At 35.3% G+C, this 16,066-nt stretch overlaps 1 protein-coding gene across 6 annotated transcripts in view; it reads left to right on the forward strand.

Annotated features, from left to right (window-relative positions):
* RPGRIP1L (RPGRIP1 like) overlaps nucleotides 1–16,066 on the forward strand; it is a 128,685-nt gene that overhangs the window by 106,248 nt on the left and 6,371 nt on the right. For 2 of the 6 annotated variants that reach the window (XM_065567015.1, XM_065567016.1), the window contains exons 23-24: nucleotides 4,733–4,916; nucleotides 9,037–9,121. The exons of 2 other annotated variants lie outside the window; for them this stretch is intronic. In XM_065567015.1, coding sequence (XP_065423087.1) covers nucleotides 4,733–4,916; nucleotides 9,037–9,121 — 269 coding nt within the window. The remainder of the gene's footprint in view (nucleotides 1–4,732; nucleotides 4,917–9,036; nucleotides 9,122–16,066) is intronic. 2 more of the 6 variants (XM_065567017.1, XM_065567018.1) reach the window with 1 other exon arrangement.

Here is a 16,066-nt window from a genome sequence, read left to right on the forward strand (position 1 = left end):
TATTATTGTAAATACTAATTTCAGCCTGTGTTCTAAAATGTTCTAAAAACTAAAAAAGGAGTGATGAGAACTTCAAGGTTAGGCCAGTTAGGAAACCATAAGGAACATTCTACCTTTTAAAAAGGTAATTGGTGATAGAGGTGTTGCTAACAGGGGGAATCAACTGGCATTGGATATGGAAAAGAGGGTTGTGTATGGAGCTGTGAAGCTTGGGAAGCTTGATTTGCTAGAATCTAAAACTTCAGGAAGGGAGGGGAAAGACATCTGATATCATGGTTCTATGTAAAGCTGGCTAGCTTAGCTTGTTTTTCAGGCTTCAGTTTTCAGTATTGAATTTACTAGCTGGTGGTTTCTCATTCAGTCAGCAGTAAATGTGAACAGTAGTAAATGCATTACTGCATAACAATGCACAAAATGATCGATTTAAAGGAAAGGTTGAATCAATATTCCCTGGATAAATACTCCCCAGACATACTTAAATTCACAAGTCTGCTATTAGTTGCTGCAAGTGAAGAAACTGAGAAAAAATGAAAGGAAGAATTAAAATAACCAGAATTAATACAAGTTGGTTGGTAAAAAGAAAAAAAGTGCCTGCTGCAACATTTATGTGAGTGGGTCTTTGTCCAAAGAAAAGTGTGTTGCCCCGGTAAGGCCTCTCTTAGAGCAGGTGGGACGAAGATGGAAAATTTCCTGGGCAGGAAGCAGTTGGGGCCAGGTTAGGACAAGGTCACTGCATTGTTCTTCCTGTTGACTAGAAGCACTGGGGAAGTATTTCTATCCCATGCAGCCTTGTAGAGGCACTCCTTTACCAGGATCGGGGTGGCAGCACCCACCCAGACATGAACTTGGCAAAAGGACATGTTGTAGACATTAGGCTAGTTGCCCTTTCCCTTCCCCTCACTGCCATATTGGCTGAGGTGGTTGGGTTTTTTGCCTTCGCCATAGCTAGTCTGGAGTAGAGTAGGGGGGTTAGGTTTGTCGCAACTTCATACATAAAACTTGTGGAAGATACTCAGGTACTCGGTATGGAAGGGATATGGTTGTTGAATAAAATGGATTGGAAAATGATTTGAAGGGAAGCATCCTGTAAGAGCGCCAAATAAGTGGAGGTTGGGGCTCCTCTGTCTCCTCATCAGGGAGCTCCCCCCCCCTGCTTTTTCTGGCCCCCTTTAAGGGAGTTACGGAAAGGGGTTTGGAGTTCTACATCTGGATAGTGGAAAATAAACTCCTCTCCTTCATGCAGTGTACAATCGGTTGCCAGATTCTCCCAGATATTATAAGTGAATAAAGTTATGCCCTTATTAAACCACATCTATGAGTTCCTGTCTTTCTTCTGGCATGGACAGACAATGAGAAATGACTCTGTAATGGCCAGAAACATCCAAGCATGTTACTGCCTAAAACTATTGATTCTGAGGGTGAAATCTTGGCCCTTTGGAGTTTTCCCATTGATTTCACTGCGGTCAGGATTTCATCCTGGGTCGGTAAAGAAACTGCAGAATATATTATACTAGTTGCTGTAGATGCCATCCAAGAGTGCATAGAATCATATTCCAGGTTTGTCTTTGCTGTTTGCTCAGACAAAAAAAAATTAAACGAAAAAGCCAAGAAATAACTGCAACTACTCTAAACGTCTGATGTCTGAGTATTCAACACATTACTTAAACCTTCTTGAAAAAGAAGTAGCATCTAACACAGTCCTAAAGCACACTGTGGGAGTTCAAAGATTCTTCTAAGTTCATCAGCCTCATAAGGCCAGATCTTCAGCTGGTGTCAATTGGTGTATTTCTAGCTGAAGTCAGTGAAGCTATGCTTATTTACAAGGGCTGAGGATCTGGCCTGTCTTTTGGTTTGTTTGTTTTTTCCCTTGAAGTATAGGATAACTGAAGCCCAATAATACTCAATGGAACTATAATATAAATTTCTATAATAGAATCCAAACACCATATGTATGTTGAAATGAAGTCTGAGAAGGATTTTCAGCAATGCATAGCACACAGCTTAAATTACAAAGGTCTCTCCAGAGAGGCATTAAACTTGACTTGACAGATCACAGACTGATGATAATATTGTTTCATTCTTAGGTATCTAAATATAATAAAAATACTCCTATAGACCATTAGAAGCAACATGTAACTGAACTATGCTAACACTAATACCATAGACTAATTAATGCAAGCCAAAATCCTGAAATATTAAATGATGTTTCATTGGTTTAATAACAGTATATCAGTAGCTCAAATTGTTCTATCATTACTGCAACAACCCATATAATCCATTGAAACATTTCTTAAATTTTGTTTTATTATTACATCAACAACAAAATGTTGAATTTCCATCAAAGCAGAATTATTTGAAGGGAAATAATTGGTCATGATAAACTAGTTATTTTTCACTGTAATTAAACCTAGTAGGTGGGCTGTAGAGAATAAAGAAAAATCTAACAGAGAAACAGAAAAATATAAATATATAATTTTCTGCAGCCTAGTACCAAAAACTGTAGTTTAAAACTTCATTCATAGCTGATATTGTGACATTTATTTTTATTTATACTAAATGTGTGGTTTTTATACTAATAGTGAAATATGACTTCAATACTAGCTGTTAGTCTTTAGCAGTTGCATAGTTTGATTTGCAAATGTAAATTATCTTTTAAAAAAATCAACTTATGTTCTCTTTATTATACACTACGTTGCATGCTTCATAATAATAAAACCATGACTCTAAATATTCTTTTTTAAAGTCTAGAGCAATTCATTTATTTTTCTTTTAATTTTGTAACAATGCAATTTACAAGTATTTGTCGCCTTAAAAATTAGAAAGCAGTATGCCATCAATAGGTGGATTTTCCCCTCTCCTCTGTCTGAAAATGGAAAGTAATATAAATGTTTTTTTCCTATAGCATACTATTACAAATGCTAAGTATGTCAAACAAAATTTTAAGTTATGAGAAAAGACTTGATAATACAGTATATTTGGTTTTCACTTATAAACTATTGTATGTGTACAAACTAGTTTGACGTAACTGCTAAATAATTTTTCGGGGGGAGAATCCCTCAGATTATCACTTTAAATGCATCTGCTGATATATCCGTACAATGCAAAAAGAAAAGAGTTGTTTCTGAAGTAAAATTAGACAATAGAGCCAATTTCATTTTTTATGCATGTGAATGTAGAGTGCTTGAGGTTATTAGTTGAAACCGAGTAACCTTTCTTGGCTTTCATCTCTTTCTTTTTGAATTTGAATATGAAAAGCATATTCAAGTCAAAGACCATCACTTTAATGACATTTGGCAGTCATTTGATTTATTAGGTTTTAGAAAAAAAATTCCTTTAAATATTTCATCATACTATGCTAATCCTAGTAATATTGCCAGCTGAAGCCGTGTACCTGTATTAGTGGAGACAGAATGGTGTGGAATTTTCTCTGTCATCCTAGTAAAATTTCCATGAATCTACTGAATAATAAAACAACCTTATTGAAATATTCAGATTTGGGTTTTTAGTTAAAGTGTCTTAGGATACATAATAAAAGAAAATGTCTTTTGAAGGAGGGGGTAAAATTACTTCATCAAATATTGAAGGGGCTTGACGGCAATGAAAATTTTTCTTTATGAAGGATATTTTTACAATAGGATACTCATGCTTTTCAATGTGATTAATTATATAATATGCTTTGAAATGCATCAGCAACCACCATGATGTGGGTGAATTTGCTGTTCTTACACTGAAGTCTAGAAAACTGATCTTCTAAACATGTCTTATTTTTGAATTTTATGATTGTTACTTCAGATGATTTGAATTTAGAACCAGAAGTCTTCCAGCACCACATAGGAGAAATAGTCATTAATGCAGATAACTTTTTTTTTTTAAAGTTAAGAAAAACTTGACAGTTGTGAACTGCGAGGAGTTCTATTTGCTCTTTGAAGAACAGAATCTCATCCTTTGAATGTTCATCTGTGTAGTCTAATTTTGAAATCACAGTGGTTTTTCTTTCTTTGAAATCACAGAGTTATTCAAGGAAATGTTTGTGACCCCCCCCTCTGTTATGTTTGACTCCTAAACTCTCCATAGTAGGGTACAGTACATTTATAAAGTTAACGAACAAAACAAACATACACAAAAACCTGCCAAGATTACAAAAATAGCAAAGGGGTACAAAGCAACAGTTTCAAATATAAAATATAAAAATGTCAAAATTAAGACAAAAATATAAGGAAAAAGAAAGTATGTTGAAGGCCAATTTAGAGTTTTTAAATGTACTGTCAAAATATCCATTTAAACATTTATTTAATTTAACTAGACTAGATGAGTTTAATATGTGAAATTTCCATAAGTACTGTATTACTTCATGTGACATCATATGTTTTATATCAGATCTAGTTTAATAGCAATGCAATCTTCAGTAGGCATATAGTGATAGTCATCCAGCTGGAAAAGTTTGATCCATAATATTGTTGAGACTTTTTCAAGTGGGTTACTAAATGATGATAAATGTATATACAACACCTTTGCTACTGTGTTGGAAGTATTTTTAACCTCAAATACAAAGGAGGAGTCTATTGCAAACGCAGTTAACTGCAAACACAGGGGCATTAGAACCTCAGTGTAGCTCTGTCATAATAAATCATGTTTCACCGTACAAAACATCCCAGTGACTTACATGTTTGTTTGTTCAAGTTGACATTACAAGAAATATGGTGTGTTTATTGTTTGTTTGTTTTTAAAACAGTCAATAGAAAAAATTCGGATTGAGATTATATCCCTAACTCTCACTGATTCCCGAGTTGCAATGGATGACACAATACAGCGACTGTTTGTAGAATGCAGATTCTACAGTTTCCTTGCAGAAGAGACACCAGTGTCACTTCCTAAACCAAAAAGTGGACAGTGGGTTCACTACAATTATAGCAATGGTAAGTATGATATATTTGTGAACACCCTCATGTCTTCTATTAAAGTCAGTCCTATAGAAAATGTTTAATAAGTTCTGTTTCCTTAACTCTTTTGATTACAGTAAAGTTAGTAGATATTCCGGTTGTATCTGCCATTTCTAAATATTCTTTTAGAAAATAGCACAGATGCCATATTTTATATATATACACACACATATAGGAGTTTATCTCTGCTGGTGCAGATTCTCATAGCTGCTTTGAAATCAATGAAGCTATGACAATATACATCAGCTGAGAATGTGTCTCATAAAATGTAAACAATTTAATTTATTGAAAATGGAAATACCTATAGAATACCAGAGACTAAATTATCTTTATCATATTTTAAACAAAGTGTTTAACCATCATAGTACAAAAGAGTCAAAACCACTCAAAGTCATTAATCAATAGAATTGCATAGAATTCTAACATCCAAACACAAGTTTAATGAGAAATCATATAATTAGATGTGCCTATATGTTTGGAACATACAGCATTGTTTTAAGCATAGTCTCTTTGACAAACAGGAAGTTATTACTGCTGTAGTAAAGGCTGCTAATATTTTGATTGTGAGTCTTGAATTCTCAGTGACTTCACATTATCTCAACCTTGAAACTTGATGTACTTGCTGTATTTTTTTCTATTTAACTACAAAAGTCTGTTCATATATTATTACTCAATCTAAACTTCAGAAATGTGATGTGGTCTTAAATATGAGAACTTGAGGTCTTCTCTAACTAAAGTACGTAGGGACAGGTCAACTGATGTGATAGTTTTGGCAAACTGGGGAGATACCTTCAAATCAAAATTAGATTTGGAAACCAAAATACATAATCCATATATAACCAATATATAATGGGCCTTTATCAACAGGTATAAGAATAAGTGATCTTATGTACTATAATCCCTAAAGCACATTAATGGGCCTACATTATTTTTAGAAGTGCTGATTCACTAAATTTGGACTGTTAGTCTAACATCAGGTAGCAAATGAAGAAAGAAATAGACATACTGGGTGAAATCCTGGCCTCATTGACGTCAATGGCAGAACTTCCTTTGACTTCAGTGGGGCCAGGAACTGAATCACAGTGGTGGTCTAGAGACAGGAAAAAACAGAAATGGTTTGGATATATATGTAAAAAAATTAGCAGTAGGACAGTTCTTAAACTATACTGACAATCAGTATTAATAATATTGCAATTTCTAATAATTTTTTTGGTGAATGTCAATTTTGGGTGTTTTTTCTTAAATCCCCAGGTCTGGAGTCATGTGATTATGTGAGACTCTCAGCTTTCATTTAAAAACTTTTTAAAAGTTTCTAATGCTTATGATTGCTAAACCCTAAAGGCCCAAACATCAGAATCCAGAATTTATTATTTTTAAAATTTCATTGGTTTTTAAGTCAGTATCATGACTTTTGGTTGTGACTTGTGATTTTTGAATGATTGGGGTTGGCAATAATACATTTAATTGTTTTTAATTTTACTAATCAAAACCTGGGATATAACAACCCTGTTTTTCCATTTGCTGTTGTAATGTAAAACTGTTTTCATAACTTAGAATATCCTAGCAAATAATTCTTTAGAAATACTTTTTGTCTTAAAGGCTACAGTGTTCTAATTTGCAGCACTTTTCCAATACAGTTGATTTATTCTTGCTAGTGTTTTACTTCGATAACTGGTCCTCTAATTTCTACTTGATACTGGCTTTGCATATAAGGGAAAAGTCCTAATGAATTTGCTGTTTGATAATGTCAGTGAGGAGGCCAATAATCTAATAGTAATGAATTCTGTGTGTGTGTGTGTTTACTATAGCTTTATTCCATCTCTTATTCATCCCTAATTAGATTTGAGTATGTAGAATATTTGGGGTTAATTGAATATTTTCTTTAATAAAAATGAGATTTACATGCGGAGAAAGAAATGTACTTTGAGCTTAGAGGCAAGCTAATAGTCTTCTAGATTTTGTATGAAAAAAATCATAGTAAATCCACAAGTAATTTAAGAAATCATTAATTCTGGTAAATAAAACCTTGAGTTTTTATTATTTTATTTATAACTGAAGCAGTGTTACGTTTTTGTTTTTTAAATGCTGTTATGTCTTAGCTGACATAAATGATCTGTTGGAATCTTTGGTTAATAAGGAACAGTTATTTTAATTATTTAACACTTACATCACCACCTTAACATTTGTGATTTCATTATGAGATAGCTGCAGACTAGCTTTACTATTAGTAAAAACAAATCTTGTAAAAGAATAATATCTTAGATAATCTCAGTTGATTAGTGCATGGAAGAGCCAATCCACAAAATGAATTCCTCATTTCTAGGCAGAAGCAGGGTAGTACCCCCATCGGTAATTCTCTGTAGCTCCCCATAAATGGAGCTCTGCTGAACTCAGAGGACAGGGAGGGAAGCAAATCTCTTAGATTTTGGCATGGAAATCTTGGTTGGAGGTTTAGAGCTGCATTATGTCACTGTAAGTTCCCTATGTAGCTGTCCTTTGGGACAGGCTCTGCAAGTAAATTTTCCTAAAAATCCATGAGTGCTTCCAAACTCTACAGCCCCCCAAACCATCCCAGGTAAGGCAATAGTGCGAGGAAAACTTAATCACCTCTTCTTCATCTCAGGCTTCTTCCTACAGTTTTTCTTTCACAAGAGGGGGTGATCTGAGCCATAATAAGCAGTTTATTCACATAGACTTTTCAATTCAGGTGAAACATTTAGAATAAAATTAGTGTCTGCTAACTATATGAATGCCACGTCAAAGTACACATTTCAGAGTGAACCTAGCTTTTATTTCATACAGTCTGAAAAATATGGGGAACATTTTGAGGCTCCAGGTAAAGCCCACATTTTGTTCGTAGGCTTTACCTGGTAGGTACATTGAGAGTTGACTCTAAATTTCACCTAAAATTTATTTTCAGGACAATACAAAAGATCAGGTTTAGTTGACAAACATTGATAACAAGGAAACAGCATTTATATTTCATAGGGATGGAAAATATTGCTATAAGAATGCTGAGAAGGCAAGAAAGTGGTAAGGAAATAAGATAAATGATAGCAGGTCTGAAGAATGTTATCTTTGCTTTATATAAACCTTCCAGGGAATTGACAATAGAATGGAAAAGATTAATGAAATCTTCCAAAGTTTTTATGAGACTTATACAGATCAGAAGCCTTTGTCTCTGAGGAGTGAAGAGTTGATTATGTGGACAAAATGGAGTTACGTTAGTAGATGAAGAGGATACAGAACTTCTGATTTCCTGGTTAATGGTGGAATACATTTTGGTTTCAAAATAAATTAATGAAGGGGCTGGACTCTAAGAGAAGATGGTTCCTTGGTAAAATTCTGTAACAACGTTAAGGCAATATTGGCCCGAAACCACTCTTCTAATTCTTGTAGACTGTTACTATGTCCTAAGAAAGAGCCCCCTTCCCAATGAAGGAAGTCCATGCCAGAAACCTTCATATGGAGTTTTCTAAAACCCTTTTTGTAATTTTCTCATCATGGTTTTACTGTCAGTCACTTTAGTGATACAAAAAATTTAAGTGGTGGGTGTGTTTTTAAACTGAAGCAATACAGCTTTTTTTTTTTTTTTAAATAAACATCAGGCTGTGGATTTCCTCAATCCACTGGTCTAGATGCCTCTCTTATTGCGTGTTGTGGCAGGAGAGGAGGATTAAATTACTGAGGCTGTCAGAAGGGACAAGCATTCTGCCATACATTATCATTATCACTAGCTTCTTGGGTGAAAGAAAATGCAGTAAATCCTCTCATATACAAAGCAATAAAGACCACTGGCTTTTACAGTCATGACTGCCAGAGCTGTTAAGAGAAAATGACAGCCATGTGGCACACTTAGATGCTGCTTCTATCTTTTCTGACATTGTGCACATAAAGGTGGCAGTGACATGTCATTAGATCACATGACTGTTTAGATTTAATTCTCGCTTTCATTGTTGCATTTCTTAGGAAGCACTGAGGAAGGAAACTTGTTTTTTCTCATCTCTTTTTCTCTAAATACCAAAACCAAGATTATTCTAATTTTAGTTTATAACTAATTATCATATTAATTTGGGGGTTTTGATTTGCTTTCCAGTGATTCACGTGGATAAGGTGAATAACCATGCAAGGAGAGAATTCCTAAAGTCTGTACTTCAAGAATCAGAGTTGAATACTGGCAGGTAAATGTTGGTGGCGAAACACACCAAACAAAATCTTCGTAAATATATGCATACAGTCTGTGACATGGCATACCTTGTAACAATTTCTTGTTGAAGAAATATCTATGAGAAGTTGTTAGAACTTAACACCAACTCAGGATAGCTTAAGATTGATTTAACTTCCCAGTCGTATGTTATAACTGCATATTATAGTTGACTGCAATATAAAGCAGAGCTGTGGCTCTACTATACTATTTTACATTTTATGGCATGTGATATGCCTTCCAGTGACATGAATTGCATGCGTCACACTGGCTTGTCAGCCACCTAAACTTTGATGTGGTGACATGCCTGTCCTTCACTGAGTGGTTTTTCATGTGCCTTGAAACATCTTGAAAAATCTCTCTGTTCGTAAAAACTATTTCTATTGTGTCACATTTTGTTCAGCACACAATGTTCTGGGAAAGTTAAGTAAATGAATATTATCAATGTTATATCTGTGACAGATTTAAAAGTGCATTTATGAATTAAGATAATCCATTCATTGCTTGCTGATCTCCAAGTATTCTAGCGAGTGTAGGAAATCCACAGGGTGTCTTGAGTCCTGAATTTAGTCTAAAGCTGTGTATAAGTTCATGTAGCAGACTGCTGTTAGCTACATAAATGACAAAGTTTGAGCGTAAATTAATTGTACCAGCGCTAACTGTCATTTACTATGTTTGTTCAGGTCCAAACTTCTTTGGATGATAGCATACATATGATTTGTTTTTATTAAAAACAAACAAAAAACTCAACAATACTTATTGGCGGCCAGCCATCACAAATTTAGAGGACCCATTGATGTGAAGATCCGTGCCATTTACAGGATACTGGAATACCTGCTAATTGTGTTTGAAGTATGGGGTCATTTAATTATTTACATATTCACAGATACCCAGTGACATGTAAGGGCAGAGTTTAGTAATAAGATAGTTGTCTCTCTTTCTTCCATTTAACTTTAAAATTGAGTTCCATCCCTTGGCCAGAAGTCAATTTTGAATTAAATCGGACAGGAAGCAGATCCCATAAGAGCATGGAAATATCACATCAAAAGCACTTTGACCTTCCAAAATACAAATAATTTTTCATTTCAACAAATAAGCAGAGGGCTTCAGTTTTATGATGTAAATTAGCAAGTTGGAGAACACAGTATACTAGAGAATCCTACAGCACTGAAAACAGTCTTGTTTTTTTCTACCAAGAGTACATTCAGTGCGGCAAATAACTATTTTATGTAGGCCAAATATAATAATTATATTCATTTCAGACATTTGCCAAGCAGCATCTGAGCCATCTTGCAGAACAGCTCATAGCCACTATGAATAACGAAAGGCAGTAGAAACAGCAATGGCATTCTCACCGTAACAAAAAACCCTTCTCTTTGTGCTCACTTTCACTTAAATTTATTTTGTATTGGTGGGACATTTATCATAGCTTAGAGCCCTGGACTATGGAGATATTTGAATTCTGCACTGACTCAACATGAGGACAAGAGGCTTGCTACTAGTCCAGTCTCCTGTCCTGTTCCAACAATGGGACCGCTAGGAGAGAGGAAACCCATGGCATGATCCTCCCCAAACGCCATTGGTTTTGGACCTTGCTCGTTTTAAAACTGGCTTAGCTGCTTCCTCAACACGTTTGCTATCAGAAGGCCTTATATAATAACATCTGGGCTTTTTTAGCTGAAACAGGAACTAAACTAATGCTTTAAAGTTTAGGAAATCAAATGATTATGAATATAAATATCAGTCAAAATTGGCTGCACATGGTCAGGGAAAACATTTTGGTGTTGTTATAAATGCAGTTCTATGACGGGAGTACAAATTCAGGTTTTGGTGGGGAGAGATCACCTTGTGCAGCTTTTCAAATCTTACCCTATCATATGCAACACTGATGAAGTGACATTGTAAGGACACTTAAATACTACAGTGATAGGGTGCTATATTAGAACCTCCATAAATATATGGCCAAGATGGTAGACATATCCAGTTTTGCTCTTCTGGGAGGAAAATCACGGTAATAAAAGCCCTTCGAGAGATGGAAAGAAGTAAAAAAGAGATGAAATTCAGAAATCCTTAGGTCTTCATGAGAAGATCCACACACATTCCTGGTAAATATATTCTTACATGTGAAATTAGTCTGATAAATAGCATATCTCCACTCTCATCCATTATCATTTTCGTAAAGAACAGTGTGTCTTTCTTTTAAACTTTCCCTTTATTATTTTAGTAGTTTAGATTTAACATAGTACTGTAATGTGTTTGCTTTTTTTTTTTTTTTGGTCTCTGCTGCTGCCTGATTGCGTACTTCTGGTTCCAAGTATGTGGTTGACCAGTCAGTTTGTAACTCTGGTGTTCGTAACTCAGGTTCTACGGTATTGGAAGCCAAATGCTGTTGCCATTGGTGTTTGATCTTCTGGATCACTTTAAAAGTTAAAGTACTCTCTAAAGCCACATCTACGGTATAAATACAGGGATTAAATCTCATTGACATTGATATTTTCATAGATTTTTAATATAACATATTTGGTAATAAGCTGCAAAGCCAACTTTTGTGATGTGACCAAATCTGATTAAAGTGCTACTGAAAATAATAAATTTCACATTGTATCTTCATGTTCCTTTGACGGTCTGTATTTACAGGTAAACAAATGCAATTTAACACGGCAGTTCATATATTCAAAAGACATATATTCTGGCTGTTCGTTAGGAAATAATGTTTTAAAATTAACTCAAGTGTTCTCCATTTTTCCTACTGTTCCACTTCTTCATGTAGAAAACTTCGTTCCTGAGGTTCATTTTGGTTTTATACTTAAGTAAATGGCTTTATTGTCAGAAACTTGCAGTGATTTTTGGCATTCAGCGTATGCCACTTTATACTTATCAACCAATAAGAAAATATGCAGCTAAATAGAATGCTTTACTATATTTAACATATGAGCAATAGGTAATCTGAGGACATGGGGGCCATTCCTGGAATCACATTTGGGTTAGCAATTGTGGAGTACCACACAATTTTCCTTCTTATGAGGCCCCACTAACTCTCTCCAGAAAACTCTTCATTTTTTATCAGGAAAAGGCTTTGTCACTACACCATAGAACTCAGTCAGAAGACTCACGTCGCCTGCATTTTCCCCACAGACATATTGTATAACCTTGGGAAAGTCACTTAACCTCTCTGAGCCTCTATTTCTACTTATCTTCCTTACACAAGTATTGTGAGGCCCTACTTCATTAATGTTTGTCAAACTTTTTGAAAGCATGGATAAAAGTGCTAAATAAGTGAATATCTATTTTGATTTTGTGTGCAGTGTTGTAGCCGTGTTGGTTCCAGGATATTAGAGACAAGATAGGAGAGGCAGTATCTTTTATTAGACCCACTTCTGTTGGTGAAAGAGACAAGCTCGAAAGTGTGCCTCTTTCACCAAAAGAAGTGGGTCCAATAAAAGATATGACCTCTCTCCACTTGCCGCTGCTTTGATTTTATTTTATTAAATTCACCAGTTATTATTTATTAAAATACACTAGGGCTGTCAAGCGATTAAAAAAATTAATCATGATTAATCGCGCTGTTAAACAATAATAGGATACCATTTATTTAAATATTTTTGGATGTTTTCTACATTTTCAAATATATTGATTTCAATTACAACACAGAATACAAAGTGTACAGGGCTCACTTTATATTTATTTTTTATTACAAATATTTGCACTGTAAAAAACAAAAGAAATAGTATTTTTTAATTCACCTAATACAAGTACTGTAATGCAATCTCTTTATCATGAAAGTTGAACTTACAAATGTAGAATTATGTACAAAAAAAACCTGCATTCAAAAACAAAACAATGTAAAACTTCAGAGCCTGCAAGTCCACTCAGTCCTATTTCTTGTTCAGCCAGTCGCTCAGACAAACAAGTTTGTTTACATTTGCAGAAGATAATGCTACTTCTTGTTTACAGTGTCACCTGAAAGTGAGAACAGGCGTTTGCATGGCACTGTTGTAGCCGGTGTCGCAAAATATTTGCTAAAGATTCATATGTCTCTTGATGCTTCAACAACCATTCCAGAGGACATGCGTCCATACTGATGATGGGTTCTGCTCGATAACAATCCAGAGCGGACTGATGCATTTCATTTTCATCGTCTGACTCAGATGCCACCAACAAAAGGTTGATGTTCTTTTTTAGTGGTTCAGGTTCTGTAGTTTCCACATCAAAGTGTTGCTCTTTTAAGACTTCTGAAAGCATGCTCTGCACCTCCTCCCTCTCAGATTTTGGAAGGCACTTCAGATTCTTACATCTTGGGTCGAGTGCTATAGCTATCTTTAGAATGTTCACATTGGTATTTTCTTTGTGTTTTGTCAAATTTGCAATGAAAGTGTTCTTAAAACGAACAACATGTGCAGGGTCATCATCCGAGACTACTATAACATGAGATATATGGCAGAATGCAGGTAAAACAGAGTAGGAGACATACAATTCTCCCCCAACGAGTTCAGTCATAAATTTAATTAACGGATTACTTTTTTAACAAGCGTCATCAGCATGGAAGCATGTCTCTGGAATGATGGCCAAATCACCAAGAGGCATATGAATCTTTAGTGTATCTGGCATGTAAATGTCTCACGACGCCAGCTACAACAGTGCCATGCGAATGCCTGTTCTCACTTTCTGGTGACATTGTAATTAAGAAGTGGGCAGCATTATCTCCCTTAAATGTAAACAAACTTGTTTGTCTTAGCGATTGGCTGAACAAGAAGTAGGACTGAGTGGACTTGTAGGCTCTAAAGTTTTACATTGTTTTGTTTTTGAGTGCAGTTATGTAACCAGTAAACTACATTTGTAAGTTGCACTTTCATGATAAAGAGATTGCACCTACAGTACTTGTCTGTGGTAAATTGAAAAATATTATTTCTTTTGTTTATCATTTTTACAGTGCAAATGTTTGTAATAAAAAATAATATAAAATGAGCACTGTACACTTTTTGTATTCCTTGTTGTAATTGAAATCTATCTCTGCCATGAAGTCTTCAAATCACTCAACCGTTGTTAAGTAGCTGGCACCCATTGATCACAGTCCATTACACTTACAATAATTGTCTCATTGTTACCTTTTTCTCTTCCCACTACCCCCACACCCCAAAAACCCTTGTCGGTAAGTTGTCTCTACCTGTTGTCTCTTGTCTTATATGCAGAATGTAAGCTCTTTGGGGCAAGAGCTAGCTTTTTTCATAGGTTTGTATAGTGCTTAGCACTGTGGAATTGGGTCTCAGAACAATAATTAATAATAAAATGTATTAATTTCCTCTTGCTGCCAATGGTAGTCCTGTATATGGAGTACTCACTGTTTAAAGAAATTCTGTTTAGAATTCCTTTATCCCTCTGACCTCCATTGGCATACAAGGTTTGTTTAGGTATCCACTCTATTCCCTTGGATTTTTTATAAATTATTTCTCAATGGTACCTTTGATAAGGTGGCAAAGTCTTTGCCTACTCTGTTAGCAGGTAGTGGACCCTACCTGGAAATGCTGACTGGTTGCTGCTGACTCATTGGTAGTACTGCAGATTAGCCTACTAAACCACAGAAAGGGAATGTAGGGAGTGGTTCTCTGGGCAGAGGGAACTAGAGTCTGTGAGAAAGAACCTAGAGCAGTGGTTCTCAAACTTTTGTACTGGTGACCCCTTTCACATAGCAAGCCTGTGAGTGCGACCCTCCCTTATAAATTAAAATCACTTTTTTATATATTTAACACCATTATAAATGCTGGGTTTGGGTTGGAGGCTGACAGCTCGTGACTCCCTGGGGAGTCCCGACCTCCTGTTTGAGAACCCCTGACCTAGAGGGAAACACTAGGAACAGCCTCACATGGATAAGAAATCTTATCGCTATATTGTGTTTTTGCTATTTTAACTTCCAATAAAAAAGAACCCTACAAAGATTGAGTTTGGCCACTGTGTATTCTGTGCCACAGTGAGGTAAGGACTATGCTGGTTCACAATTCCCTCCTCTATCTTCACCATCCCAATCACATAACTGATTTCTCCAAGTTTTTGAGTAACCATAGTTGCTGAATCACTTTGGCTGCATTCTGTGCTTTTAAGAATAAGTGCACGGTATTCCAAACACGCCTTTGTCTTTTAGAGAGTTTAAATAGTTTTCTTTGACGTTCGATACTTCTCTTTTGTATCCAAGAATTATTTCCTTTTTTGCTTTTTGTTTTTTTATTTATTTGCACCTGTTGCTTAGTGCAATGCCAAAGATTTTAGAGTTGTATCCATCATAATCTGCCAGATCTTCTGCCTTCTTAATGTAGTTTCTGAGGTATTTTTCTTTTTTGTTCCCCCCCCCCCCTTTTTCTTATTTTCTTATGTTCGTTGTTAGCTAAAAACAGGCATTTAAGTAAGTGAACTAAATATTTATTAGTTATAGCAGCTGAACACAAAAATACAACACTATAAAAGCATGTTGCAGTGGTTACTAATACTGTTAAGGTATCATCTCTAATAGGCCTGGATTTTGTATAACTTGATTTTCTCATTTTGGATCATGGTTATTGAACAAAATTTTACGTGGTAAAGTTTACAAGGATTCATGGTTTAAACAACATTGCCAAGATATATCAAAAGAGTAGTTAGCTCTGAATTCCTGTCATTTGGTCAGTCCCAGTGTTTTTGGCCACTGCACAAGCCACTAATTGAAGTCAGCTCCAACAGAACACTACAATTATATGTTTAGAAGGAAAGTAATACTTGGATGCAGTGACTGAAATTTAAGTTCGCAGAAGATATGCAAATATTTTGTATAGCTGTTGGGCTTAGACATTAGGGATGGGCAAGTATTCCCTTATTTGGATTAGATAATAATTGTGTTCAGAGGTCTTACCAAATACACTATCTTTAGATTTTTTTTTAAACATACAGTGGGTAC

The sequence above is a fragment of the Chrysemys picta genome, chromosome 14, assembly GCF_011386835.1.
Source record: "Chrysemys picta bellii isolate R12L10 chromosome 14, ASM1138683v2, whole genome shotgun sequence".
In the NCBI taxonomy this organism is placed as follows: Eukaryota; Metazoa; Chordata; order Testudines; family Emydidae; genus Chrysemys; species Chrysemys picta.